The sequence below is a fragment of the Chrysemys picta genome, chromosome 17 (genome assembly GCF_011386835.1).
Source record: "Chrysemys picta bellii isolate R12L10 chromosome 17, ASM1138683v2, whole genome shotgun sequence".
Taxonomy (NCBI): Eukaryota; Metazoa; Chordata; order Testudines; family Emydidae; genus Chrysemys; species Chrysemys picta.
In genome coordinates, this window is record NC_088807.1 from 4,423,394 (window position 1) to 4,448,107 (window position 24,714).

At 53.0% G+C, this 24,714-nt stretch overlaps 2 protein-coding genes across 2 annotated transcripts in view; one reads left to right on the forward strand and one right to left on the reverse strand.

Moving 5' to 3' along the window:
- The window catches only part of DLL3 (delta like canonical Notch ligand 3), a 272,902-nt gene extending 250,176 nt beyond the window's left edge, over positions 1-22,726 (forward strand). Inside the window, 2 exon segments of the mRNA XM_065571764.1 lie at positions 3,610-3,666; positions 22,449-22,726. Of these exon segments, the coding sequence (XP_065427836.1) occupies positions 3,610-3,627 (18 nt within the window). The 3' untranslated portion in view covers positions 3,628-3,666; positions 22,449-22,726.
- On the reverse strand, positions 13,497-14,915 carry LOC135976402 (protein PF3D7_1417600-like). Its single transcript, XM_065571817.1, has one exon. It carries the CDS (start codon positions 14,913-14,915, stop codon positions 13,497-13,499), a length of 1,419 nt encoding a protein of 472 aa, XP_065427889.1.
- Positions 22,727-24,714: the final 1,988 nt, after the last annotated feature.

The window sequence follows — 24,714 nt, forward strand, 5'->3', positions numbered from 1 at the left end:
TTGGCATTAAGAGGTTCTTGGGTCATAAGGTTCATAAACTGGTCTTAGAATCATAGACTCAGAGAAGATTAGAGTTGGAAGGGACCTCAGGAGGTCATCTAGTCCAGCCCCCTGCTCAAAGCAGGACCAACCCCAACTAAATCATCCCAGCCAGGGCTTTGTCTTCATCCATGAGCTGATCTCACCCAAGCACGGGGCCTAACTGTCAGGGTGGTTAAACATTGGAATAAACTGCCTAGGGAGGTTGTGAAGTATCAGGGGGTAGCCGTGTTAGTCTGTATCTACAAAAACAACAAGGAGTCTGGTGGCATCTTAAAGACTAACAGATTTATTTGGGCATAAGCTTTCGTGAGTAAAAACCTCACTTCTTCGGTTGTGGAATCTCCATCTCTGGAGATATTTAAGAGTAGGTTAGATAAATGTCTATCAGGGATGGTCTAGACAGTATTTGGTCCTGCCATGAGGGCAGGGGACTGGACTCGTTGACCTCTTGAGGTCCCTTCCAGTCCTAGAGTCTATGAATCTATGAATCTTGGTGGTAGTGGTGTGGTCCTGTGTGGTGAAGGATACGTAGAGCTGTGTGTCATCTGCCCACGACTGGTATCCGTGGCACCTATGACCAGTTCTCCTAGCACCTTCATGGAATTGGCGGATAGGACCAGAGAGAATGGGCTCTTGTAGGATTCTGCAAATTAGGGGTCTAATGGCAGAGGGGCAGTTACACCACATTCTCTGTGTGACCATGGGTGACTGTCTATCGAGGGTATTACATCAAAGTCATCCCCATGCTGTCATAGCATTTGAGGAACTTCACCCTTCTCTGCATCGGTAAAAGGGGCGAGGACTTAGAATCATAGACTATCAGGGTTGGAAGGGACCTCAGGAGGTATCTAGTCCAACCCCCTGCTCAAAGCAGAACCAATCCCCAACTAAATCACCAGAGTTGTGAGGCCCCACTAATGAATGCTTTTATAGTGCTTTGAGATCCTCTCATGGAGAGAGCTTGAGAAAGGCCAAGTTAGTTTTTGTTCGCTATAACCCAGGTTAGCTCAGGCCGTGATTCTCAACCAGGGGTACGTGTACCCCTGGGGGTACGTAGAGGTCTTCCAGGGGGTACATCAACTCATCTTGACATTTGCCTAGTTTCACAACAGGCTACATAAATGCACTAGCGAAGTCAGTAGAAACTAAAATTTCATACAATGACTTGTTTATACTGCTCAATATGCTATACGCTGAAATGTAAGTACAATATTTATGTTCCAGTTGATTTATTTTATAATTAGATGGCTAACAATGATGAAAGTCAGCCATTTGTCAGTAATCGTGTGGCTGGGACATTTTTTGTGTTTTTCTGTCTTGATTTAGCAAGCAAGTCGTTTTTAAGGGAGGTGTAACTTGGGGGAGCGCAAGACAAATCAGACTCCTGGAATGGGGGCAGTCATCTGGAAAAGTTGAGAGCCCCTGAGCTAAGGAAACGTCACCCCAAGAGGAGGTGTCCTGGTCTTGTCACTTACAAACCTGGTGGAGCCTAGAACACGGACCTTCTGTCCTGTAACATCCTGATGGGCGTGTGTCTGTGTGTGTGTGTCTGTCTGTCTTGGGGTTCCCAGAACCTTGATCCTCAAAATATCCGAACTCCTCGCCGCTGTGTGTTTGTTACACACGCTCTTGCTACTCCCCAAGAAGTGATGTCCTACCACACACATTTCCACTTCTCCTCCCCATTCAGGATGACACCTTAACCGCTTGGCCTTCAGGGCAAAGTTGTGTGTCGCGACATCCACGGTCTCTCTAAAAGGGTGTCATAAGGAGGAGGGAGAAAACTTGTTCATCTTAGCCCCTAAGGATAGAACAAGAAGCAATGGGCTTAAACTGCAGCAAGGGAGGTTTAGATTGGACATTAGGAAAAAGTTCCTAACTGTCAGGGTGGTTAAACACTGGAATAAATTGCCTAGGGAGGTTGTGGAATCTCCATCTCTGGAGATATTTAAGAGTAGGTTAGATAAATGTCTATCAGGGATGGTCTAGACAGTATTTGGACCTGCCATGAGGGCAGGGGACTGGACTCGATGACCTCTCGAGGTCCCTTCCAGTCCTAGAATCTATGAATCCTGTTGTGATATTGTGTCATCCTGTCGTGACAGCAATGTCTGTCCCTCTGTGACTCCCACATGTTGCCTGAGCTACCATCATGGGTCCCGTTGACCCATTAACCACCCCAAGGCGAGGGTTTATACCTACTTAGACTACAGTGGAGAGGTTATCAGTGGAAGGGTGCAGACCAGAGACTATCCCGTGCTCTGTCTGTGATAATTACTTTAATTAGCCAACCAACCCACAATACGCACGCTGCCAGCTGATCAAGGAGAGAGAGCTCAAGATGTGAGGTCTAATATTTGCATAGTTCACACCATGCCTTGCAGAGAAACCCAAAATGTTAGTCATCACCAGTGATCAGGAGCGCCGCCATCTTTTCCCTAGGCGGCGGAAGGTCCTGCCCCGAAATGCCACCCCCTACAGAGGTAGCGGAAGGTCCCGCCGCCGAAATACCGCCACGGTCGCCGCCCCCAAATTGTAGCACCCTAGGCAATTGCCTAGGTCACCTAATGGGTTGCGCCGGCCCTCCCAGTGATCTTCATCCTGGCTTTTCCCATGGCACACAGGCCGGGATACGGCTTTTCTAATGCGTCACGCCGACCCCCACTATGCCTAATGCATATTCAGTAGGAGTTCCAGCCCCTTTTCCTTATCTGTATTTCCTCACCCTACTCATGGTGGGGGGGCCCTTCTCCCCTAGATTACTAGCCCTTTTACTTCAAGCTTATTAGCATATATGTCAATTAGCTACCATGGCATTTTGGGGTTCAGACAGCTGCCGACGTTCCCAACTTCAACGATCTAAAGCAGTTTAGTAACGTCACTTGTCTCGTGACATCTTGTGAGATGGGGTTAGTTACGTGTGTCAAGTCTTTAGGCCGTAGACCTTCATTAGTCCGGCTGAGCTAGCGTGGTTACAGGCTTTTGCATTGACTCCCTTAATCCATACCTAGATCTCATTTAGCATCTGCCCATATATCTATGGTAACATAGCTGGTGGCAAACGTCACGTGGCCGTGACGTTCCAATGGCCCCAGAAGGTACTGGTAGGTGCTGATGCAGAACGTGTGTGCGAGAGAGATGCAGCAAAATCAAGATGATGCTGGAGAAAGTGACTGGACCCTATCCTGACCGGTGGAGGAGGCAGGAGAATTGCTGCTGGTACATGGACATCCTCCCTTCATCCAAGTGCCCTCTCTAGAGGTGGGCCAGTCCCGATGGGAGGAAGTGCACGGCAGGGGGCTGGGAGTCATAGCACATGAAAAGAAGTGGTGTCTCTTCACAGCAGTGTGACCTAGTGGATAGAGCACTGGCATTGGGCCTCAGCAGACCTGGGGTCTCTTCCCAGCTCTGCTGCTGGGAGCCCTTGGGCAAATCCCTTCACTGCTCTGTACCTCAGTTTCCCTATCTGTAAAGTGGGGATAATGATACTGCGCCTCCTTAGTAAAGTGTTTTGAGATCTACTGATAAAAAAGTGCTCGATATTAATCCCTCGCTCTTATTCTACAGACTAGAGCAAGGGACTGACCTGGGCCTCCTTCTGTCTACTCTTAGCTGTGCAAACAGGTGAGGTCTACTAATGAAAACAAAGGTTTGGCAGTCAGGACTCCTGGGGTATCTTCCCAGCTCTGCCAGTGAGCTGCGGGCAAGTCACTTCCTCTCTCTGGGGTTCAGTTTTCCCACCTGTAAAGGGAAAATAATGTTCACCTGATTCATTGGGGCCGGTGACATCAGGCTGAGTAACTCAGAGAAAAGAGCTGTGAGAGCCTCCGATGGGACTCCTGGGTTCTATCCCCAGCTCTGGGAGGGCTGGTGGTTAGAGCAGGAGGGGCTGAGAGCCAGGACTCCTGGATTCTATCCCCACCTCTGGGAGGGGAGTATGGTCTAGTGGTTGGAGCTGGGCATCAGGACTCCTGAGTTCTATCCACAGTTCTGGGAGGGAAGTGGGGTCTAGTGGTTAGAGCAGAGGAGCTGGGAGTCAGGACTCCTGGGTTCTGCTCCCAGCTCAGGGAAGGTAATGGGGTGTAGTGGTTAGAGCAGAGGGAGGTGAATCAGGCTATACCTCCGATTCTGCGTATGCACGCCCAGTTTCTACACAGCCCCCACAGAAGGCGAAATTCTCAGGACAGTGGTGTTGTATGTGGTTGTGTGGGCCTGAGAATTGGTGGGGGTGTGAGGGGTTCAGGAATGTGCCATAATCCCTTCAAAAGCAGGATCGTCCCTTTCAACCAACTATCCCACAAAAATCGGGATGGGCTGCTACACCAGAACATACTCACTTCTCCCGTCGCATCTGGCCACAGCTCTCACACAGTCCCCAGGGTTTTAAAAAAAGGGGACTACTGGGGAGGTTGGTTGTTTTTAAATGCCATTTTCCCCAACAGACACGGGGTCAGTGGCTGTTGAAATATGAATCATCTGGGCTTCCAAACGACACCAGGGTTAAGTGGCTTTGGTTAGGAGTTGCAGAGAGTCCAGGCATTTAAATAGCTGGGTTTTTCAGTAGTTAACGAATACATAATATCCAGCTCTTCCCGGGTACTTTTCATCCGTGGATCTCAAAGCACTTTACAGAGGAGGGCTGTATCGTTATGTCATTGTCCAGATGGAAACTGAGGCACAGAGCGAGGCAGTGACTCACCAAGGTCGGCCAGCAGCAGAGCTGGGACTAGAACAACAGAAGTCCCAGTCCAGTGCTCTATCCAGTAGGCAACACTACCTCCCTTAAAAAGCATCCCGTCTCCTGCAGATAGTCCACTGCTAACGGAGAAATTGTAGACCAGTAATTGCGATGGGTCCTACAATCCCGGCTTCTCCCCTAGTCCCGATTCTTGCATGGCTGTGGCCAGTTTCAAACCCACCCCGCCCGTTTTGTAGCCAGCGGGCTGGCTTCCAAGGCTTGTCGCTGTGTACGGTCACGGCCTTCCAGCTCGCAGTTGGGGGTGAGCATCAAAACATTCAGGGACTTGGCTCCACTTGCTTGACCTGCACCGGAATTCAGAGGTTTCGCCACATCACTTGGGTCTGCGAATGGGGCCTGGGAATATTGTTTGAGTGAGAAAGCAGCGTAGTTTAGTGGCTAGAACAGGAGGCTGGAAACCAGAAGGCCTGGATTTTATTCCCGGCTCTGGAGAGGGAGTGGGTCTCTAATGGTTAGAGCAGAGAGAGGCAGGGAGTCAGGACTCCTGGGTTCTCTTCCTGGCTCCGGAGGGGAATGGGTCTAGTGATTCGAGCAGGAGGCATATGGCAGATGAATGCCTGTGTTATGTTTCTGCCACTGGGTGACCTGGAGCTTGACGCTTTGACTCCCGTACCTCAGTTTCCCCATTTGCAAAGCACCTTGAGACCTTCTCACTACAGATGCTGAATTAGTGTAAATCAGTCCTGGTCTGAACTGGGGCTTACAAAGGGGAGGAGGAAGGATGTCCAGATTCTTCTGACCCTCCCCAAGGCTTGGTGTGAGCTATGGGGATGGGCTGTGGGGCGGAGGTGAGGTTTATAGTGTTTCCTGCCTATCTTGGGGAAAAAAAACTACTTTTCATTGGGGTGTTTTTGCTGGTTTAATGCTAGTGAAAGTTGGATTGACAGCCCTGGGAGCTGGTATCTTCTCCAGGCCCGTCCCAGCGGGTACAGCTCAGGGCAGTGCCAAGGCCCGCTCTCCACACACACCCGGCCTCAGCCCTGCTCTGGGAAGTGAGAAGGGAGTTTGGACTGCAGGGCCGGTTTAGCTGTTGGCCTCTCCACTGTGGTAGCCAGCAAAGGGGCCTAAGTGTCAGTCAAAATGGTTTGGGGAGGTCATTTGTCTGCCAGGAAGTTGGCTGAGTCCTGTCAAACTCATCGCATGTAGGCCCCCCACAGAGCAGATTCTGATGGCAGGAGACTGAAGAGCTGGGCTAGAGGTGAATGGCCCTGAGCCACCTCACCCAGCCAGTCCCCGCAACCCTGGGCCTGGCCCCCCTACAGGGAGGGGAAAGGCCCCCTAGAGGGAGGGGAAAGGCCCCCTATCCAGGGCCGGCTCTAACTTTTTTGTGGCCCCAGGCAAAAAAGAAGAGCGCCGCCCCGCCGTACCCCCCCCACCCCGCGAGCGACGCGCAGCCGAACCCGCCCCCCCCGCGCCGCGCCGCCCGAAGTCCTGCCCCCCAAGTGCCGCATCATCCCCCACCCCCCCAGCGCCGTGCCGCCCGAAGCCCCGCCCCCTCCAAGCGCCGCGCCACCCGAAGCCCCCGCCCCCCCCTCCGAGCGACGCGCTGCGCCAAGCCTCCGCCCCCCTCCGAGCGACGCACCAAGCCCCCGCCCCCCCAGTGCCGCGCCGCCCAAAGCCCCGCCCCTCCAAGGGCCGCGCCCCCCCAAACCTCCGCCCCTCCGAGCCCCGTGCCGCCTGAAGCCCCACCCTCCCGAGCGCTGCGCAAGCCCGCGCCGCCCAAAGCCCCACCCCCTCCAAGCGCCACGCTCCCGCCCCCCCTCCGAGCGACGCGCCGTGCCAAGCCCCCGCCCCCCTGAGCGCCCCGCCGCCAAACCAAAATAAATAAATAAATAAATATCCTAGCGCCGCCCCGCTCCAAAGTGCCGCCCCAGCACATGCTTGGCCCTGGCAATTGTAAACCCGGTGCAGTGTGGACGCTCCAGAGCGGGCTTGGAACGAGCCAGTTCCCAAGCGCAGGACCTGCAGACCTGGGTTTACAATGCAGTGTAGACATACCCTGGCTGTGTTCTGCTGCCTCTGGGACAGATAGCAACCTCTCTCCAGTGACGGCAGCTATGCCCACCTTGCTGCCATCTTGGATAGCCAACTGAGCCAGTCCTTTGGCTTTTCCCTCCTGCCCCTGGCCAGGTTTTCCCAGGATTGTCCCTTTTTTATATTTAGGTGGCTATCCTGGTAAATCTGTGTCTTCCCAGGACATTAAAAGCCTCAGGTCAGTCACAGCCCTGCTGGCTCCCTCAGCCTATCATGGCTCTAGCAGGGGGAGCCGTGGGGCAGCAACTCCAGCTCCGGAGTGCCTGGGAGCCGCAGGGACAGGGGGGTTCAGGATGAGCAGTGCCCAGGTACCGGCTGTGGGGGCCACTAGTGGGCAGGAGCAGGGTAGATCTGGCAGGCTCCGTCCCGCTTGAATCATAGAATCATAGAATATCCGGGTTGGAAGGGACCTCAGGAGGTATCTAGTCCAACCCCCTGCTCAAAGCAGGACCAACCCCAACTAAATCATCCCAGCCAGGGCTTTGTCAAGCCTGACCTTAAAAACCTCTAAGGATGGAGATTCCACCACCTCCCTAGGTAACCCATTCCAGTGCTTCACCACCCTCCTAGTGAAATAGTGTTTCCTAATATCCAACCTAGACCTCCCCCACTGCAACTTGAGACCATTACTCCTGGTTCTGTCATCTGCTGAGAACAGTCTAGATCCATCCTCTTTGGAACCCCCTTTCAGGTAGTTGAAGGCTGCTATCAAATCCCCCCTCACTCTTCTTCTGCAAACTAAACAATCCCAGTTCCCTCAGCCTCTCCTCGTAAGTCATGTGCTCCAGCCCCCTAATCATTTTTGTTGACCTTGGCTGAACTCTCTCTAATTTTTCCACATCCTTCTTGTAGTTTTGGGCCCAAAACTGGATGCAGTACTCCAGATGAGGCCTCACCAATGTCGAATAGAGGGGAATGATCACGTCCCTCGATCTGCTGGCAATGCCCCTACTTATACAACCCAAAATGCTGTTAGCCTTCTTGGCAACAAGGGCACACTGTTGACTCATATCCAGCTTCTCATCCACTGTAACCCCTAGGTCCTTTTCTGCAGAACTGCTGCCTAGCCATTCGGTCCCTAGTCTGTAGCAGTGCCTGGGATTCTTCCATCCTAAGTGCAGGGCTCTGCACTTGTCCTTGTTGAACCTCATCAGGTTTCTTTTGGCCCAATCCTCTAATTTGTTTAGGTCCTTCTGTATCCTATCCCTACCCTCCAGCGTATGTACCACTCCTCCCAGTTTAGTGTCATCTGCAAACTTGCTGAGGGTGCATCCACGCCATCCTCCAGATCATTAATGAAGATATTGAACACAACCGGCCCCAGGACTGACCCTTGGGGCACTCCGCTTGATACCGGCTGCCAACTAGACATGGAGCCATTGATCACTACCCGTTGAGCCCGACGATCTAGCCAGCTTTCTATCCACCTTACAGTCCATTCATCCAGCCCATACTTCTTTAACTTGCCGGCAAGAATACTGTGGGAGACCGTATCAAAAGCTTTGCTAAAGTCAAGGAATAACACGTCCACTGCTTTCCCCTTATCCACAGAGCCAGTTTTCTCCTCATATCAACCTCGCTTGGCGAGGTTGGTGCCCGGAGCAGGCCTGGGAGCAGGAGCCCACAGGGACTGAGGAGACAGTGCCCTGGGTGAGGGGTCGGTGGTGTAGGGTGTACGTGGTGGAGCAGGCAGATGTCCCCGTTATTTGTACTGCCGAGGTGGCAACCCTATCCTCATGGCTCCACACCCCAGATAACTGTACGTTGCCCTCCCATCCTCCCACAACCACCCTGGCTCCCCCTCCTTACTGTATGGGATGAGGGTCACCGAGAGGGGGTGCTGATTAGGCATGGAGGCTTTTAATTAGGCCTGGGCCAACTGGCTCGGCAGGAATACCCCCACCCCGGGCCTTTGCCCAGGGCAAACCCTCACCTCAGACATCTCTCCCGCCTTCCGGTCCCTCACTCCAGCCTCAGGCCTGGCCTGGCAGGAAGGGACACCCCCGAATATAGTGCAAGAGACAGGCAGTGCTCAAGGGGTGACTGGCCCAGAAATTGGGGGGGGGGGGGGAATTGGGGCTGTGGAGGATGGAAGGGAGAAGGAACGTGGGAGGAAGAGGAGAGGGGAGGGAGAAGGGGGTCCTGCCCCTAACCCCTCTCTGAACAGGGCTTCCCGTGTTTGGATAGGATGCGGCAGGACTGCCCCATGCCCCCGTCCACCCCAGAGTCCTCTCGTCTCCTTTCCAATCCCCCACTCCAGCCAAAATGTCAGTGGTAGCAGCAGCATCACCCTGGGGCCACTTCCTGTCACAAATCCAGCCCATGGCCTGGTGGGACTCAGATACCAGGGGGCTGGGTCCGGATGATAAGCGCCTAGGCCGAGGGGGGGAGAGGGGGAAGCGGCAGCCATTTTGAAAGAGCAGCCTGTAGCCACGCTCCCACTGAGAGTGGTAGGAGGCGATGGCAGCCATTTTGAACAGGGTGTCAGCCCATAGCCTCGCTCCTTTTGAGAGTAGGTGATGGCGGCCATTTTGAACAATTGTGGAGAGTTCTCTGAAAACATCCACTCAATGTGCAGCGGCAGTCAAAAAACTGAACAGACTGTTAGGAACCATTAGGAAAAGGACAGATAATAAGACAGAAAATATCATATTGCCTCTATATAAAGCCATGGTACGTTCACACCTTGAATACTGTGTGCAGAGCTGGTCGCCCTCATCTCAAAAAAAGATATATTAGAAATAGAAAAAGTGCAGCAAAGGGCAACAAAAATGGTGAGGGGGATGGACCATCTTCCATATGAGGGGGGATTTAAAAACCTGGGACTGTTCAGTTTGGAAAAGAGACGCCTGAGGGAGGATATGACAGAGGTCTATAACATTATGACTGGTGTGGAGAAAGTGACTAGGGAAAGTGTTATTTACTCCTTCACGTCACACAAGAACTAGGGGTCATCCAGTGAAATGAACAGGCAGCAGGTTGAAAACAAACAAAAGGAAGGAGGTTTGTCACCCAGCGCACAGTCAACCTGTGGAACTCATTGCCAGTGGATACCATGAAGGCCAAAAGTATAACTGGGTTCAAAAAAGAATGAGATAAGTTCCTGGAGGACAGGTCCATGAATGGCTATTAGCCAGGATGGTCAAGGACGCAACCCCATGTTCCGTGTGACCCTAAACCTCTGACTGCCAGAAGCTGGGAGTGGATGACAGGGGATGGATTACTCGATAACTGCCCTGGTGTGTTCATTTCCTCTGAAGCACCTGGCATTGGCCACTGTCAGAAGACAGGATACTGGGCTAGATGGACCATTGAGCTGGGCTAGATGGACCATTGGGAACAGTAGGAGGCGGTGGTGGCCATTTTGAACAAGGGCGGCTTGTGACCTCACACCCATTGGAAGCAATAGGCAGTGATGGCAACCATTTTAAACAAGGTCTGCCCATGGCCCCGCTTCCCCTGAGAACGGATGGAGGTGGTGGTGGCCATTTTGAACAAGGTCAGCCCATAGCCTCGCTCCCATTGGGAACAGTAGGTGGCGGTGGTAGCCATTTTGAATGAGGGAAGTTCTTGGCACAATCATGGCACTTGCCTGGGCTGCGCCATTCTTCCTGACATTTGAAGGGGCTAAAGCAGGGTGCAACCCACTCAGGTTTGATGCGTCTGCCCCACCATAGAGAGACTGAGGAGCAGATGGGCCAAATTTGATTGGCGTTGCAGCCTAGCACTCCGGAGACAGAGCCAGGCCAAACCCAAATGGCCCTGCATACCCATGTGCCAGATTTCAACGCTACCTGGTTTGGGGGGCCTGTCAAACAGGGGGCCTGGGGCAAATTACCCTTAAGCTGGTACAGGAGGTTTTGGGGGTCAAGGCAGGAGTGCCCGATGAAGCCCAGGACGCTCTGTTTCCAGCTACTCCTACAGCTGCCCGGGTTGCTCTTGGCCAAGAAGAGCCCAGAGGCCTGGAGCAGCAACTGGAGACAAAGAGGAGAAAGCCAATCCTCGGGGCTGCTGCGTAACAGGAGAGGAACTGCCTGCTGGGACTGGAGCAGCCAGCCACTGGCGAGGGAGTTGTCCTGGAGATTGGACAGGGAAACCAGGTGCCTGGGGGAGCAGGGACCAAGCAGCTCAGCTTGGAGATAGATAGGACCAAGCACCATGTGATGGAGTCCACCACCCTATGGCAACGGTTGCGGATCCAGCCCTTCTCTCCCCAGAGCAGCTCTCAGGACAACTAGCTAGTGGAGAGATGCGGGAAGCAACCAAAAGCCAGAGCAAAGGATGGGGGCTTCTAGGCAGGGAAGGGGGAGGGGGTGAGTCCTGCAGCTCGCACAGAGCAAGGGCCAACAAGACCAGAGAGGGAGGGAGTGAGCAGGGATCTGGGAGGATGCCAGGGAAGGATGGAGTTGAGGGCCGGCCCGGTGGGATCCAACCAGCCAGAGATGATGCATTACGGGGAGACTGAACAGGCCTAGAGGAGACCGTTGCAGGAATCAGTCTGGGTCTGGCCAAAGGCCGTTAGCCCAAAGAATGGCGAGGAGCAGGTAGATTATGGAGAGGACCCAGCAGCAACACCTGGGGGTGGGAAGGGGACGAATTTGGAAGTGCTAAAGGTGAGCTTGGCCTCTGTCAAAGGCTAGGAGAGAGATCACGGCGGGGTCCTGCAATGCTCAGCTGTCAGGACCTGTATCCAGGGGATGATTCCTCCCCTGACCCCCTTCCCACACGGCATGGGGAAGAGTGTACTCTCTGATCTCTGCTCGGGGAGTTGGGTAAACTCATTGGTCCGTATGGTAAACCCTCTTCGGAGCCTGGAGGGCACCGGATATGGAGTGGCTTGTGCAATGGGAGGTTAGACCCTCCTTGATCACACCCCCACCACCTCCATTTTTATCCCCCTGCGGACCCTGCCCTTGCAGTGACCGGGGCTGACGTGGTCACTTCCTGGAGAGTAGCGCTGTGTCCTCTCTCGGGGATGATCATGTGGGACTTGGTGGCCGATGGACTGAACCTGCTCACTAGTAGGCGGGCAGGGGTTTGCACTGTTACTACGGTAACTCATGAAGAGCCGGGCCCCATTGGGGTAGGTGCTGTATACATGGGACAACACCCCAGGATGGGCCATCTGGAGGGGCTGAACCTGGGACCTCTGGATTTAAAAGCTAGCCTCTACGGTCTGAGATTAACTCAGCAGTAGCAGTCACACAAACCTGGGATCCCGCTGGGAAAGGGTCAAGTGGGTTCTGCCGACTCGCTGCTGCCGGTGGCTCTTTTACCCTCCCTGGAGGCAAAGGAGGTGGAAGGGCGTTCCTGGGGACAGAGGACCTAGGGTGTGGGCTGAGCAGTCCTGGGGAGGAACCCTAGGAAGCAGGTTGGCCTGGGGAGAAGGTTTGAGTTCAACTTTCTTACCTGATCGTCGGTTTAATAAAGCCGAACTCTGGGGAGGGGAGAGTGAGTTTGGATTCTGCATAGTTGGGCTGGGTGTGTAGAGGAGGTTGGGACTGGAAGAGACCCCAGACACCTCAGGGTGAAGAGTAAAGAGCAGATTAGCTTGTTGCAAACTGGAACCAAATCCTTCTGTCTCCGGAAAGCGTCGTCCATTCTGTTAGGTTGCACAGCAGTTCCGTTTTTCTTGTTCCGAGATTTCTGCAATTGGGGAAAAAAATGGGAACTTTCAGCTTTTGCAATGGAAAATATTCCTCTCTCCAAATTTTCCTTTTCCTCTGGTGGGAAAACCAGCCCCCCAACCGCCCCCCCCCCCCCCGACCTCCCTGGAACTAAGTGAAGCAACCAGAGGCTGCTACATGCACCGGCGTTAAAAACGTATATAACCAAAACTAGGAAACTGGAACCAAAAATCAATGTTGTGCAGAACAATCCAGGAGCTGATTTTTCTTTCCCCAGTTCGTGTTTCCATTGACCAAGTCCTTCAAAGCTGAGGTCAGGCAAAACGTAGGAACGTAGGAATTGCTTTGCGGACGCCTGTCTAGCTAATCCCAGACGCCAGAACACCCCTTGATGAGCAGTGTTGGAATAACCTGCCCAGAGGAGAAGTTTCATCCTATAGTTGGAGGTTGCCTCATGCCCTGAAGCAGTTTTCAAAGGTTTGAAGGGTATTAGAGGCAGGGAGGGAGAGGAATTCTTTAATAGGGTGTGTGGAGTAATGGGAGAAGAGGTGAAGGTTCGGGTTCCGATGATCCGTATGGAGATCCTGGAGTGTTTGCTCTGCTCCTGAGTTTCTGATCTGGTGATCCCCCAAAGCACTGCAACCGGCATGGCGACATTCTATCGGTGCTAAATAGGGATCCCACCGTATTTCAAAATCAAGGTCTCTGCTAGTTGCATTGACTCTTCTGCTAACCCATGTGACTGTGGGTCGTGAAGGTTTGGCTGGGTGCGCTTGAACTGACCTATCAAAGAGAACGTTCTAAAGGAGCCATTTGTGAATTGTGGGCCATTTATCTGTGACTAACTGATCTGGAATGCCATGGCGAGCAGTGCTTCTCAATGTTGGCTGTGATGGCGTGGCTACTCCATGCACTGAGCGGGGCAGCTTTTCTATTTGATGAATTGGTCATGATGGCATACTGGCATTGCTATTCCATCTGTTGAGAGTGGCAGCTTTGCTCCTCGATGTGTTGGCCGTGATGGCATTGCTACTCTATGTGTTGGGCATGATGGCATTACTGTTCAATGAGTTGGGCGCCATGGCATTGCTACTCGATGAGTTGGGCCCAGCATTGCTACTCGATGAGTTGGGCGCCATGGCATTGCTACTCGATGAGTTGGGCGCCATGGCATTGCTACTTGGTGAGTTGGGCCCAGCATTGCTACTCGATGAGTTGGCCGTGATGGCATTGCTACTTGATGAGTTGAATATGGCAGCTTTGCTGCTCTGTGTGCTGGGCATGATGGCATTGCTACTCGGTGAGTTGGGCACCATGGCATTGCTACTTGATGAGTTGAGCACCATGGCATTGCTGTTCAATGTGTTGGGTCCCATGGCATTGCTACTCGGTGAGTTGGGCGCCATGGCATTGCTACTCGGTGAGTTGGGCGCCATGGCATTGCTACTCAATGAGTTGAGCACCATGGCATTGCTGTTCAATGTGTTGGGTCCCATGGCATTGCTACTCAGTGAGTTGGGCACCATGGCATTGCTACTCGGTGAGTTGGGCGCCATGGCATTGCTACTCGGTGAGTTGGGCACCATGGCATTGCTACTCGATGAGTTGAGCACCATGGCATTGCTGTTCAATGTGTTGGGTCCCATGGCATTGCTACTCGGTGAGTTGGGCACCATGGCATTGCTACTCAGTGAGTTGGGCGCCATGGCATTGCTGTTCAATGTGTTGGGTCCCATGGCATTGCTACTCGGTGAGTTGGGCACCATGGCATTGCTACTCGGTGAGTTGGGTGTCGTGGCATTGCTACTCGGTGAGTTGAGCACCAGGGCATTGCTACTCGGTGAGTTGAGCACCAGGGCATTGCTACTCGGTGAGTTGAGCACCAGGGCATTGCTACTGTGTGAGTTGAGCACCATGGCATTGCTACTCAGTGAGTTGGGTGCTATGGCATTGCTACTGTATGAGTTGAGCACCATGGCATTGCTACTCAGTGAGTTGGGCCCCATGACATTGCTACTGTATGAGTTGAGCACCATGGCATTGCTACTCGGTGAGTTGGGCGCCATGGCATTGCTACTCAGTGAGTTGGGTGCTATGGCATTGCTACTGTGTGAGTTGAGCACCATGGCATTGCTACTTGGTGAGTTGCGTGTGATGGCATTGCTACTCAGTGAGTTGGGCACCATGGCATTGCTACTCGGTGAGTTGGGCACTATGGCATTGCTACTCGGTGAGTTGCGTGTGATGGCATTGCTACTCGGTGAGTTGGGCACTATGGCATTGCTACTCGGTGAGTTGGGTGCTATGGCATTGCTACTGTATGAGTTGGGCACCATGACATTGCTACTCGGTGAGTTGGGCACCATGGCATTGCTACTCGGTGAGTTGCGTGTGATGGCATTGCTACTCGGTGAGTTGCGTGTGATGACATTGCTACTCAGTGAGCTGGGCATGGCAGCTTTGCACTGATTGCGTTGAGCGTGACAGCATTGCTATTTGATGTACTGGCCAGTGTTGCTACTCAGTGCGTTGGGTGTGTTGGGTGTGGCCCAGTGACTGGACAGAGCAGACATGTCCTTCCTCACCGTCCTTTCCCCATCAAGTTTAGGGCCTGGACTTGCAGGTGGCTGCAGTCCAGACCCAGACACACAGCGGCCTGTGGTCATTATCTCTGGGAAGTTCGTGAATTTCTGTGTTCCAGAAGAAGGGTGTTTGGTAAACCTCAGCTGGCTGGAGCGGGTCATTCCAACCTGAAGTGGAGAGCTCCCAGTGCGATGTTGTGACAAACGGGGCTAATGCGATCCTTGGACACAGAATCGGGAGCAGTGAGTACAGCTAGAGGGAAAGTCGCCTCCTCTACGCAGCGTTGGGGAGACTGATAATGGAATACTGCCTCCAGTTCTGGCGTCGCCACTTTAAAAAGGATGTTGAAAAATTGTCAAGGGGACAGAGAAGAGCTACAAAAATGACTTCCGAGCTGGAGAAAATGTCTTGCAGTAAGAGACTTCGGCCACGTCTGCACTACCAAATTAAGTCAACCTACAGCCACCGCAGTGATTAAATGACTTTTGCGTGTCCACACGACTCTCCTTGTGCCGGCGGGGTGCGTCCTCACCTTGCACCGATTGAACTGTCAGCGTGGGGCGTTGTGGGATGGCTCCTGAAAGCCAGTAACGGTCAACGTAAGCAATGCAGTGTCTACACTGACATTGCGTTGACCCGTGTGCTAGGCCTCTCGCGGAGGTGGAGTTGTTAAGTCCGCACAGTAGGCAAGTTACATCAGTGGCACTTACAGAGTCAGACTAATGGAAGCTGCCTCGCTTCGACCTACCTCTGTAGTGTAGACCAGGCCTTAGAGAACTCAGCCCGGGTAGCTTATCAGAAAGAAGAGTGAGAGGTGACTTGAATATAATATTTAAATATCTTCATGGGGAGAGTATCAGAGGGGTAGCCATGTTAGTCTAAACCTGTAAAAGCAACAGAGGGTCCTGTGGCACCTTTAAGACCAACAGAAGTATTGGGAGCATAAGCTTTCGTGGGTAAGAACCTCACTTCTTCAGATGCAAGTCATCTGCATCTTAAACTTTTTCCCCCTTGTTTGGGGAGAGACCCTGGCACATGCCCGGCCATGGAGCAATGGAGCGAGGGGTCTAAAGGGGTGTGTTTTAATTGTGATCCCAACAGGAAATATGATCTCCAGGTGGTTCTTGCATCTGAAGAAGTGAGGTTCTTACCCACGAAAGCTTATGCTCCCAATACTTCTGTTAGTCTTAAAGGTGCCACAGGACCCTCTGTTGCTTTCATGGGGAGAAAATACCAGGTACTAAGGGGGGTCTTTAACGTAGCGGAGAACAAGAACCAATGAATGGAAGTCAAAGCCAGACAAATTCCAATTAGAAATAAGGCACAATTTGTTTTACCCGTGCAGGTAAAACTCCCAAGTGAACTGATGGATTCTCCCTCTCTTGGATATCTTCACTTCCAAACTGGATGCTTTATAGGGAAAGATGTTCATGGGCTCGATACAGGGGTAACTGGGTGGAATTCTCAGGTGTGTGAGATACAGGAGGTCAGAATCAGTGATCTAATAGTCCCTTCTGGCCTTACCTCTGATGAAAAAAGTGGAAGTGATTAGAAGATGAGGTCCAATCGCTGGGGAAAGGCTATCTCCAGTTATCATGGATTGGAGGGGAGAGAGATCATGAGGCAATGAGGTCAGAACAGAGGAGGTCACAGAAGTCAAGGAGAGAGGTGACCAAGGGCTAGCTAGAGACATAGGGGTGGGTTGTAGGGGAAGCCGGTGCTGGATCTGGGGAGAAGGAAAGAAGCAGAATCAAAGATGAGCGCCGCGGTTGGAAGCTCTGCTGACAATGTGCCCAAATGGGGCAGGTCAGTAGACAAGCGTCCTGAGTCTTAGGGTGCTGGCCATGCCCATAGACATCTCCAGTAGATGCCCCACCTTGTTTAGATGTCGCCCACGCCGATTCCAAGGGCATGAAAGCCAGGACCATGAAGGTAGGCAGATCTCTAGGACAGGGGTTCTCAACCTTTTTTTTTTTTTCTGAGGCCCTCACAACATGCTATAAAAACTCCATGGCCCACCTGTGCCACAACAACTGGTTTTCTGCATATAGAAGCCAGGGCCATGCCACAGGGGCCCCCGTGAAGCTAAACTGCTCAGGCTTTGGCTTCAGCCCAGGTGGTGGGGCTTTGGCTTTCTGACCTGGGCCTCAGTGAGTCTAATGCTGGCCCTGCTTGGTGGAGCCCCTAAAACCTGCTTGGGCCCCCCCAGGGGGGCCCCGGACCCCTGGTTGAGAACCGCTGCTCTAGGGCACGAGCACCTGGTCTCTCCTCTCAAGCCAGAGTTTCCAGGATCCAGACTTTCCGAGGCTAAACTGTTTCCCCCTTGTTTGGGGGGAGGCCCTGGCACATGCCCGGCCGCGGAGCAATGGAGCGAGGGGTCTAAAGGGGTGTGTTTTAATTGTGATCCCAACAGGAAATATGATCTCCAGGTGGTTCGCGGTGTTGGAATCTGGCTTCGGCTCCTCTTGGGACCCATTGGGCTTGGATCTGGAACTCACAGAAAGTCCGAACGCAAGGGCTTGACGCTGTCCTGGATTTCTGAAAAACTCTCTGAGTTGATGGTGCAGGAGTCTTGGGCGGGTACCACTCTGCCAAGGCGCGCCCTACTGGAAATCCAGTGAAATACACCTGGACTGACTTCCATCTCAGCAGCCCTTTGACCCGAGATGGGTCTGAACCAAAAACCAAACGCTCCAAACTTTGAGGTCTGGCGTCCAGGTGTGCTCAGATATCACCGCTGCGCACCTGGAGAGAAGGTGGATCTCAGTGGCAGCCTTCCCCCATCAGTATAACCAAGAGACACCAGTGCCCCAGGACTTGTGGGAGGCTGACATGCAGCTGTGAATTTTGCATAGGGAGGCGCTGAGCCCTGTTGCTGGTTTCCACCTGCAAATCACTGAGGATTTCTGCCCTCCGAAGTTTTGCCATCTCAGCTGAAGTGCCGTTTGATTTCCCCTGAGATGCGGTGGGGCTAGAGACATGGCTTCCCTTAAGGTCCTCCTCATCTGCTTCTCTCACCAGGCTCCTCTGAGGACCCCCTAAGCCAGCAGCTGGGAGATCAGGCCACATGGCAAACTCCAGGATGGGGGCAAGGCCAAGGGCAAGACCCAATGGCCGGAAGTTGAAGCTAGACAAATACCTGTTAGAAACAAGGTACAGTGAAGGTGATTAACCCTTAGAACAAGTGTCATGGGGCAGGGTGGATTCTCCGTCACGGGCAAGTGAATTGAGATTTTTCCGAAAGATCCGCGCTGATTCACCCGCAGCCATTGGACCTGAAGTGTGAGTTAATTCAGGGAAGCCCTGTGACCACAGCTATGCCAGAGATCGGACCAGAGGATCCCAGGGGTCCCATCCAGCCCTAAAATCGATGAATCTTATGCGGAAGGCTGCGAATGGAGAAACCCGGCCAGATTCCAGCCCCCGGAGTCCAAGCAGGTGCTGCTTGGGAAGTGGCGGAGCATTGCCGAGGATAACGTTCACCATCGCTGCACCGAGATCCCCAGCCAGGGAAGGGCAAATGAAGATCATTCCTGGCCTCTTCCCTTGCGTTAGCCAGCCAGGAGGGGCGAGAACCTCCACTCAGACCCAGCTGTTACGCTCTGCCCCACTCAGCCAGCTGGTGCCCATTAACCCTTCACACGCTGCAGCCCTTTCGCCTCGCGGCACCCGGCTAAATTGTTAAGAATCGCACTGGTTTGATTGACCCTCTGTCCATCCAGCAGGCGCAGCGGAGGGGACGTCACAGCTGCTTCTAGGGGGGAGCAGTTCATTGTCCAGGGTCTTTGCCCTCTCTGAGGGACGCCGCCTGCCTCAGAGAAGGTGGCGCAGTGGTTCGGGTGCGAGCCGGTACGTGAGGAGACCCAGGTTCAGTTCCCTGCTCTGCTATGAGCTCCGGGTGTGACATAAGGCAGGTTCACGTTGCTTCTCTTCAACACTTCGCAGGGAGGATTAACTGCTCAGAGACGGCCCCTTAAATAGCTAGGCAGAGGGCTGACCCGGGCCAGTGGCTCTTGGAGGCCTAACGAAGTGGACTGGGCCCTCCTCGTTAGCAGCACAGCACAGGGGAGGTAACAGCCCCGGGGTCCAAGCCAGGAGTTAGGGAGGCCCTGCTCTGCGATAACAGGCTAGGGAGGCCGAGGGAACCCAGGGCCTGTCGGGGTCCAGCAACCTCAATGGAGCTTTTCGATGCATCCCAGTGGAGCCCGGGCTCTTCTCGCCGCCCCGAGGGACAGTGCTGTCGTGAGCTGCTAGCGGTGGTGAACGGGTTCCCCCACGGGACATGTGCAAGTGGGGAGAGGGGGCGGTTATCACGAGGCAAGGTGGCCTAGTGGTTAGAGGACTGGGACTCCAGTGATCTGGGTTCTGCCACCGGCCTGCTGGGTGGCTGTGACGCTCGGCTCAGGGCACCCAGAGCTGTAAGCCCTTGAGTTAGCAAACGGCCGTGTGTCCCGGCCACGCCAGTCTGTCTGCTCCCCCAGCGAACGCTCCGCGACTCGGCCAACCGTGCCCGGCAGGTAACAGACAGCGATCCGCGGTTCGTGAGCTCGCCAGCGGCGTCCAGTCCCTCTCACTGCGGCACTCAGAGATATTCAAATCGCCGTCGCCAATGAGACAGTGCTGTTGGATTCACACCTACTTGAATATTCCGGCCCTGAGACGCTTTAGAGCAGGGTTCTCGGCCTTTTCCTTTCTGAGCCCCCCGCAACGTGCTATAAAACGCCACAGCTCACCTGTGCCCCAACAACCATTTTTCGGCACATCCAGTCATAGGCACCAGGGCTCCAGGGCCGGAGCACCCACGGGGAAAAAAACAGTGGGTGCAGAGCACCCATTGGCAGCCCTGCGGTTCAGCACCTTCCCCTCCTCCCAGTGTCTCCCACCCACCACGATCAGCTGTTCTTCGGCATGCAGGAGGCACTGAGAGGGAGGGGGGTGGAACGGGGGCAGGAAGAGGCAGCGGGGGGTTGGGGGAAGGGGTGGAGAGGGGGCAGGGTCTGGGGCGGAGCAGGGGTCGAGCACACACACCCCCGGGAACCAAAAAGTCAGCGCCTATGCGTCCAGTAGATTAAAAGCTGTTTGAAAATGGATCGTTATACAGTTAACCACACACACACATCTAGAATAGAAAACAGAAAAGGAGACTGGAGGTCCTGGAATTAAAAAACTGACTTCGTGTGAACCTTGTTGCTGGTGCTGTCAACGATTCGGTCCAGACGTGAGGCAGGGCTTGGGCTTTCTGCCCTGTGTAACGTTAGCCCTGGTCTAACTGAAACCTGCCCGGGGCCCGCGGTCCCCCGGTTGAGAACTTCAGGTTTATAGTCAAACATTATTAGCAAAGAACAGAGATTTAGGTGATATTAAGTGAGAGAAAAAGCGACAGGTCTGGGTCCAAACAGCACATGCTTTCTAGTGACTAGACGTGAATTCCAGCAAGTGATGTCTTTGCCTAAATGAGTGTCTCACGGCAAGTTAGCAGCATCTCCTGCCCTTCACATCGCTGGCCCCTCAGTCCCCTAAGCAACGGATAAAGGAAATGTCCTTTTGCTCCTCTTATATTACCCGAAGGGGATTGTCTCTGCGTCAAGAGGCAGGGAGGCTTCTTGGGATGCAGGTTCTGTCCCCCGGCAGGTTCTTCTCCGCCGCTTGGTAGCTTGATGGTTTTGTTTACCTTGCATGTAAATGTACTTCCGTTATCCTCTGCCTGTAATGGAGCCGGACAGGGCAGACTGGATTTATGCTCCGCCTCCAGCACACAGCTATCAGTCGTGGTACATAATCCGTACATACATTGCCCCATGATTTTGGGGCCCAGCGTGTCACCAGTTTACATATGGTACCTCGCAGGACACCTTTTAGAGACATATCGGGACAACACTGGGTTGGGGTAATGAATGTGTCATGCCTGATATGAGGTATAGTTGGCTTTGAGCGACTCCCGGGGTCACAGTGACCTTGGGCAAGTGACTCCCCCACTTCCGTGCCTCAGTTTCCCCATATGTAAAATGCAGCTAATGATCTTGACCTCCTTTGTAAAGGGCTTCCAGGCCTCCTGACGAAAGGTGCTATTGTTATCACTGACCCTGTGGTAGCACCTGACTGTCCCAATCCATCAGGGCACCCGCTGTGCTACGCACCGTACAGACACCTATGGAGACGCTGTCCCTGGCATGTGCTAAACAGGGTCACCGTGCGCCATGTGCCACACAGAGCCAGAGCAGGTGGAAGGGGCACCCCCTAGTGCTTCCCAGGGGTCTGATCACATGCCGCAAATGTGGCAAAGATCTAGTTGCTATCCCCGGCTCTTCCACGGACTCCATGAAGGGTCCTTGGCAAATCACTTCCTCTCTCTCTCGCTGTAAAAGGGGGAGACTCATCCCTGGGTCTGCTTAGCCTGGGAGCTCTTCGGGGCAGGGGCGTGCGTGGGCAGCACCGGGCACAGCGGGGCCCTGCTCTTGGCTGGGCGCTACCATAATACCTCTACGTGCCTCCTCGTTTCTCGGTACGAGCTGTTGACCCTCTCCGCCGCTCACAGCTCTGAATGCGTTTCGTGTGCCCCATCACCCAGGCTGTGGCTTGTCCTCAGGTGACTTCCAGCCTCCATTCCACGCCGTCTCCCCCGCCCCACGCCCTTCCTGGCACCCACCAACTCACCCAGGGGGAGCATGTGACTGCCACTAAACACTTACACATGGGAGCATCTCGCTTTGGACCTCTGTAGGGAGGTCAATGGCTCTGTGGTGAACCCATCAGCTCTGCTCCACTCCCGTAGCACTCACGTAAAGTCCCGTCCCCTGCTGGTGTAGATCCGCAGTGCTCCATTGAAGTCCTGAATTGACTCTGTGGAAATCCTGGGACAGGAGTCACATGGGAGGGAGGGAATGACAGAACCAGGAGTAATGGTCTCAAGTTGCAGTGGGGGAGGTCTAGGTTGGATATTAGGAAACATTATTTCACTAGGAGGGTGGTGAAGCACTAGAATGGGTTCCCTAGGGAGGTGGTGGAATCTCCTTCCTTAGAGGTTTTTAAGGCCAGGATTGACAAAGCCCTGGCTGGGATGATTTAGTTGGGGTTGGTCCTGCTTTGAGCAGGGGGTTGGACTAGATACCTCCTGAGGTCCCTTCCAACCCTGATATTCTGTGATTCTATGAATCAGAGAGTCACTTCTTTGGTTGTCCCTAAGACCCGACATCTGGACAGGATGCAACCAGCACCCCACCTGCACGGTTATGAATCGAGATGCGCGGGGCCGGGGTCTCCGCCGAACCAAGACCCCTCGCCCCACGCTTGGGCTGGATTCCTCGGCCAGGGTGGTGCGGGAGGGGGCGGGGCAAGGGCCTTTTGACTCCCAGCCGATTACCGTCTGCCCTAATCGTTCGTCCCCCGCTCTTGTTCATTTCTAGGTTTAAAAGTGGCCCCCCCAACCTCGGACCTGTGGCTCCATCCCCCCCTGCCCCGCTAAAGAATGTTTACAGAGACGCCTCCTCGGACGCCTGGATCAGCGGCGGACGACGTACTATTATTTTTTAATCTATAGATTATAAATATCGACTCCTGTTTGTTTTCTAAAGAGAAAAATATTTAATATTTATTCTTGCTGCTATGTGAGTTGGGGGGTGCGGGGGGGACCAAGGGAACAGAGGAAGGTTTGGAAGGTGGAAAGTTGGCTGTGGAGGGGGTGCGGATGTCTCTTTTGGGGGGAGGGAGGTTGTTGGGGGGGGAAGTTGGAGAGTAGAGGGAGGGGGGGATGTTGCACTGGAGATGCATCAGGAAGACAGTAGAGCGGTAGTCAGAAAAGGCCGGTCCTTTTCCAGCAGGGGGCTGCCAGGAATGGACTCTGTTCCTTTTGCCCTGGCTTTTTAATTATTATTATTAATTATTATTATTATTTTAATGCTGTGGTTTTATCTCAGACTGCTTCCCTGTCGAGCTGAAGGAAGGAAGCCCCTCCCCTTGCCACTTGGCCAATCAGAGCGGTGGCTGGGGATAAGCCCCTCCCCCCATGCAAGGGGCGGAGCCACGTGCTGAGACCACATGGCGGAAAGCTCTCGACGCCCTTTATGTGCCAGAGATGGGTTGGAAGGGAGGCGGTTAGACGGGACGCTCCACTAATGGATTCTTTTGCTTTCAGGAACCAATGGCGCGAGGGGATAGGAACGACTCTTTAAAGTGTTACCAAGGTGGGGGAGGGGGGGAGAAAAATCTTGAATGGTTTTTTAATTATTATTATTTGAAAACTTGCGTTTGTTTTAATTTAAAACACAAGAAGTGCCGTGTACAAAAAGCTTTTTGGAGATACTCTATATACATATTTAAATTGTATATATTGTATATTTATAAGAAGTGTCCTGTACATATATCCCTGTCTGTTTCCCGGATTTTTTTTTTTTTCCTTTTACATTTTTGTATGTCCCCATTTTCTCTCAAAAGAAATATATAAAATATCTATTTTGCTCAGTGAAAAAAAAATCAGTTTGATGCTTTGTTTTTCTGACGGATCTACTTTGATTTTCTTTTAACGCTGGTGGAAGGTTGAGTGGCAGATTCTGTTGTTATAAGGCGACTTGATCACAGTCTATGAGCATCTACAAGGGGCGAAGAGATCGGATACTAGAAGGCCCTTTAATCTTGCAACCAGGCAGAGTGAGATCCGGTGGCTGGGAGCTGAGGCCAGACAAATTGAACCTGGAAATACAGCGCAAATTTTAAGAGTGGAGGAAGAGGAGATTAACCCTTTAATCAACTGACCCAGGGAGGGGGTGGATTCTCCATCAGCTGGAGTCTTTCCATCAACGTTCAATGTCTATTTAGAAAAGATCTGTTCTAGCTCGACCACAAGATATGGGCTGGAAGCAGGACTCTCGGGCTGGGGAATCTCCAGCCTGGGTAATGCGGGAAGCTAGACTAGATGATCACAGTGGTCCCTTTTGGCCTTACGAGAATCTACGAATCTCTCTATGGAATCTATTGGAGGTTGTTTAACACCCTCAGAGAACTTCCATATCAAGAGAAATTGAAAAGACGGGGACTGTTTAGAGAGGAGATATATAACAGAGGGACCTGGGAGGCAGCGTGTCCTAGTGGATACAGCACTGGAACTTGGGGCACTGGGTTCTATTCCTGGCTCAGCTGCCGGGTGACCTTGGACAAGTGACTTCGCCCCTCTGTGCCTCAGTTTCCCCATCTGTAAATGGGGATAATGATACTGCCCTCCTTTCTAAAGCGCTTTGAGATTTACTGATGAAGAGTGAGAGATTATGATGATAAAGCCACAGAACACGGTGACTGGATTAGGAAGTGTTTTCGTTCACCCTTTTCCGTGACTCAGGAACAAGGGGCCGTTCAGTGAAGCGGAGAGGCAACCGATTTTAAACCGACAAAAGGATTTGGCCTGTGGAACTCACTGCCACATGATTTAGCAGGGTTGAAATCAGGATCTGAGGTTTCTGTGGATAATGGGAATAGCCAGTTACATTAGGAAGGATTAAAACACAGACCTATATGCTCATGCTTCAGGGCAAAAGACAACCCAGTAATTGGTTGGGGTCAGGTAGACACTTCCTCTCTGGGCAGATTATCTCTTCGTTGTTCACTGGGGGTGCGTCTTGCACCTTCTTCTGAAGCAGCTGGGACTGGCCACGCTGGATACCGGATCCCAGGGTTGATGGG

Bases quoted from the DNA above. Each gene is read 5' to 3' on its own strand.
- LOC135976402 (XM_065571817.1), bottom strand. From the start codon at position 14,915: ATGCCCAGCTCACTGAGTAGCAATGTCATCACACGCAACTCACCGAGT.